This window comes from Centruroides sculpturatus, unplaced genomic scaffold, assembly GCF_000671375.1.
Source record: "Centruroides sculpturatus isolate CEXI.00-Female unplaced genomic scaffold, Cexi_2.0 scaffold1647, whole genome shotgun sequence".
NCBI lineage: Eukaryota > Metazoa > Arthropoda > Arachnida > Scorpiones > Buthidae > Centruroides > Centruroides sculpturatus.
The window spans coordinates 153,568-156,168 of record NW_019385843.1 but is presented as its reverse complement, the minus strand read 5'-3'; the positions used below and the strand labels follow the sequence as shown (position 1 = coordinate 156,168).

Genomic DNA, 2,601 nt, shown 5'->3' with positions numbered 1-2,601 from the left:
ATTATTTTTATATTAAAAATATTCATAATGTGTATGGGGAATATGCTCCTAAACTTTGACCATGTCAAATGTGGTTTGAAAAGTTCCATTCAAATTTCAAACTAAAAACTACAAAACCCATCAGACACCCAAAGCTGTCATCAAAGAAAAATTGTAAGAAAAAATTATTAAAAATCAATGAGTAATACACAATATAAATAACCAAACACACCGAAAATAAAGCAAAAAACACACTGAAAACATACAAGCATAATGTGAGAGCAAGAGATAACTTGGCACAATAGATTGAATTTATGCTTCAAGCACATTTTTTCACTACATGTGCAGTTTGAATTCTAAAGCAAATTTTTGTCAAATTTAGCATTAAAACTCTGAAGCACTCAAAATTAGTCATTAGGAATACAAGATACCATTTGTGCATGTAATAATCTCTTTGTAAAATAGAGAATATATTTAAAAAATATATGATATTGACAATTAAATACAGAAATTTTTTAAGTCTATATTTCATCCTAGATATTTTAATCTTTATTTTACAAAGTGACTTTTACAAATAACCAATGCCTCAGAAATTTTTAAACAATTTGCAATAAACATAGATGAAGATGAGCTTACAACTACTAGGATTAATTGTGTTCTAAATATTCATTCACAATCACAGAAGACTTCAAAAATTCTTCTGTATTTACTCAATATTATACATTTTTTCAACAATTTCTTGTTTTGCAGTTTGTGATTTTTATAAAAGTTATAGTCTACTAATATCAGAAAGTGATTTTTGGCCTATATTACATTGCACTAGAAGTTTATTCATATTATTATTATTTATCACAAAATTAACTGAAAAAAAAAATCACATTTTATAAACAAAATTTAGATATTAAGAAAAAAATTATTAAAATTGTTTACAAATGATTTCTAAGGAACTGAAAAAACAAAGATTTCAATAATTCAAATATACATTTTAAAACAGTTATTTATTTCAACAACCTAGCATATTTTCCTGAATTAATAATTACATAAATTCTGTTAAAAATTTTATGGATTTATTGACCTACAAAATTTCTTATCTCTTCTCATAAGTTCATTTGTGGTAAAATAAAAACAATTATTAATAAAAAAGAAAACAATAAAGTTTAAAACTAAATCAAATTAATAAATGATAAAAAATTATTAAAAAATAAATGTAATATTAAATGATATTACACTAACAAATGGACTGCCTGTACAAAAATTTCATCATAAAAAATTTACTATAAATTCTTGGAATAATGTCATAGCAGCTTTTATAACATTTGTAAAACTCACATCGACATATAACTTATGACCAAAATAATAAAAGAACATTAAATAAAGAAAAATTTACCTGAAAATTAGGCATGGTTTGTTTAAATGGTTCTAATTTTTCTGATGTTTGCTCTGGAGGAGGAGGAGGTACTTGAGTTAACTGATCTTCTAACGGTTGTTCAGCAATAAAACATTCATTTTCTTCACAATCATCAATCTTTAAAAATATATCATGTTGAAGAACTTATTATAATTATTCTTAAACTAAATCAACAAGAAAAAAATTTAAGCAGCTATTTTTAACTATAGTTACTCTAAAAGGTAACATTTCAAAAACACACTAATTTTATATTATTTTTTCAATATCTTTATTCTTTTACTAAACATAAATATTTTCATACCAACTACTTTTAAGAATATATTTTTAATTAGTTTAAAAACTTTTACCTAAATATAATTTATTGATTTCATTAATATATCATGTATTGCCATCTTTTTGTTAAATATAAATTTAGATGTTTTTCTGATTATCTAAGAAATTTTCTCTATAACCAATTTTGAAAAACTTTATTGTGATTTTAATTGCCTAAGAAGCAAACTACTATCAATTTATAATGATATTACAGTAACAAAAAATAGATAAAAATAATTAAATTTTTTTAAATCTCGAAATAAAAATATATCTTTGATAAACTCATGTTATAATTAAAAAGTTAATTTACTAACTTGATTAATAATGTTGCAACACTGTTGTTAAAATTAAGTTTCAAAATGTTTTAGTTTTCATCCTCAGTAAAGAAATAGTTTCTTATTTTTATTAAATTATAAGTTATATTAAATGATTTTTCTACTGTATCTTTGTATTTATTATTTACATATTGAAAAAACAAACTTAGCACCAAAGGAACAAAATACATAGAAATATTTTTTGTTTTGTCATTTATACGAGGGCTGTTCGGAAAGTTCGCAGCCTCACATAGAAAAACAAACAAAATAATGTTAAAACTTTTTTCATTTTTCAATGTAATCTCCTCTGTTAGCAATGCACTTATTCCAGCAATGTTCTAGCTTTTTTATGCCATCACAATAGGTCGATTTGTCAAGGTGTGCAAAATACTCGTTCACTTCAGAGATGACTTCGTCATTTTAGTGGAATCTCTTTCCAGCCAAGAATTTTTTTAGGTTTGGAAAAAGGTGCAAGTCACTGGGGGCCAAATCAGGTGAGTACGTTGGATGTGGAACTAATTAGAAGCGAAGTTCGTTTATCCTTTGTTCAGTGATTCTGGCGGAATGTGCAGGTGCATTATCGTGGTG

General features: G+C 24.6%; 1 protein-coding gene across 1 annotated transcript in view; it reads right to left on the bottom strand.

Annotated features, from left to right (window-relative positions):
• Positions 1-1,306: 1,306 nt before the first annotated feature.
• The window catches only part of LOC111642453 (adapter molecule Crk-like), a 38,088-nt gene continuing 36,793 nt past the window's right edge, over positions 1,307-2,601 (bottom strand). Inside the window, exon 6 of the mRNA XM_023388805.1 lies at positions 1,307-1,504. Coding sequence (XP_023244573.1) covers positions 1,322-1,504 — 183 coding nt within the window. The 3' untranslated portion in view covers positions 1,307-1,321. The remainder of the gene's footprint in view (positions 1,505-2,601) is intronic.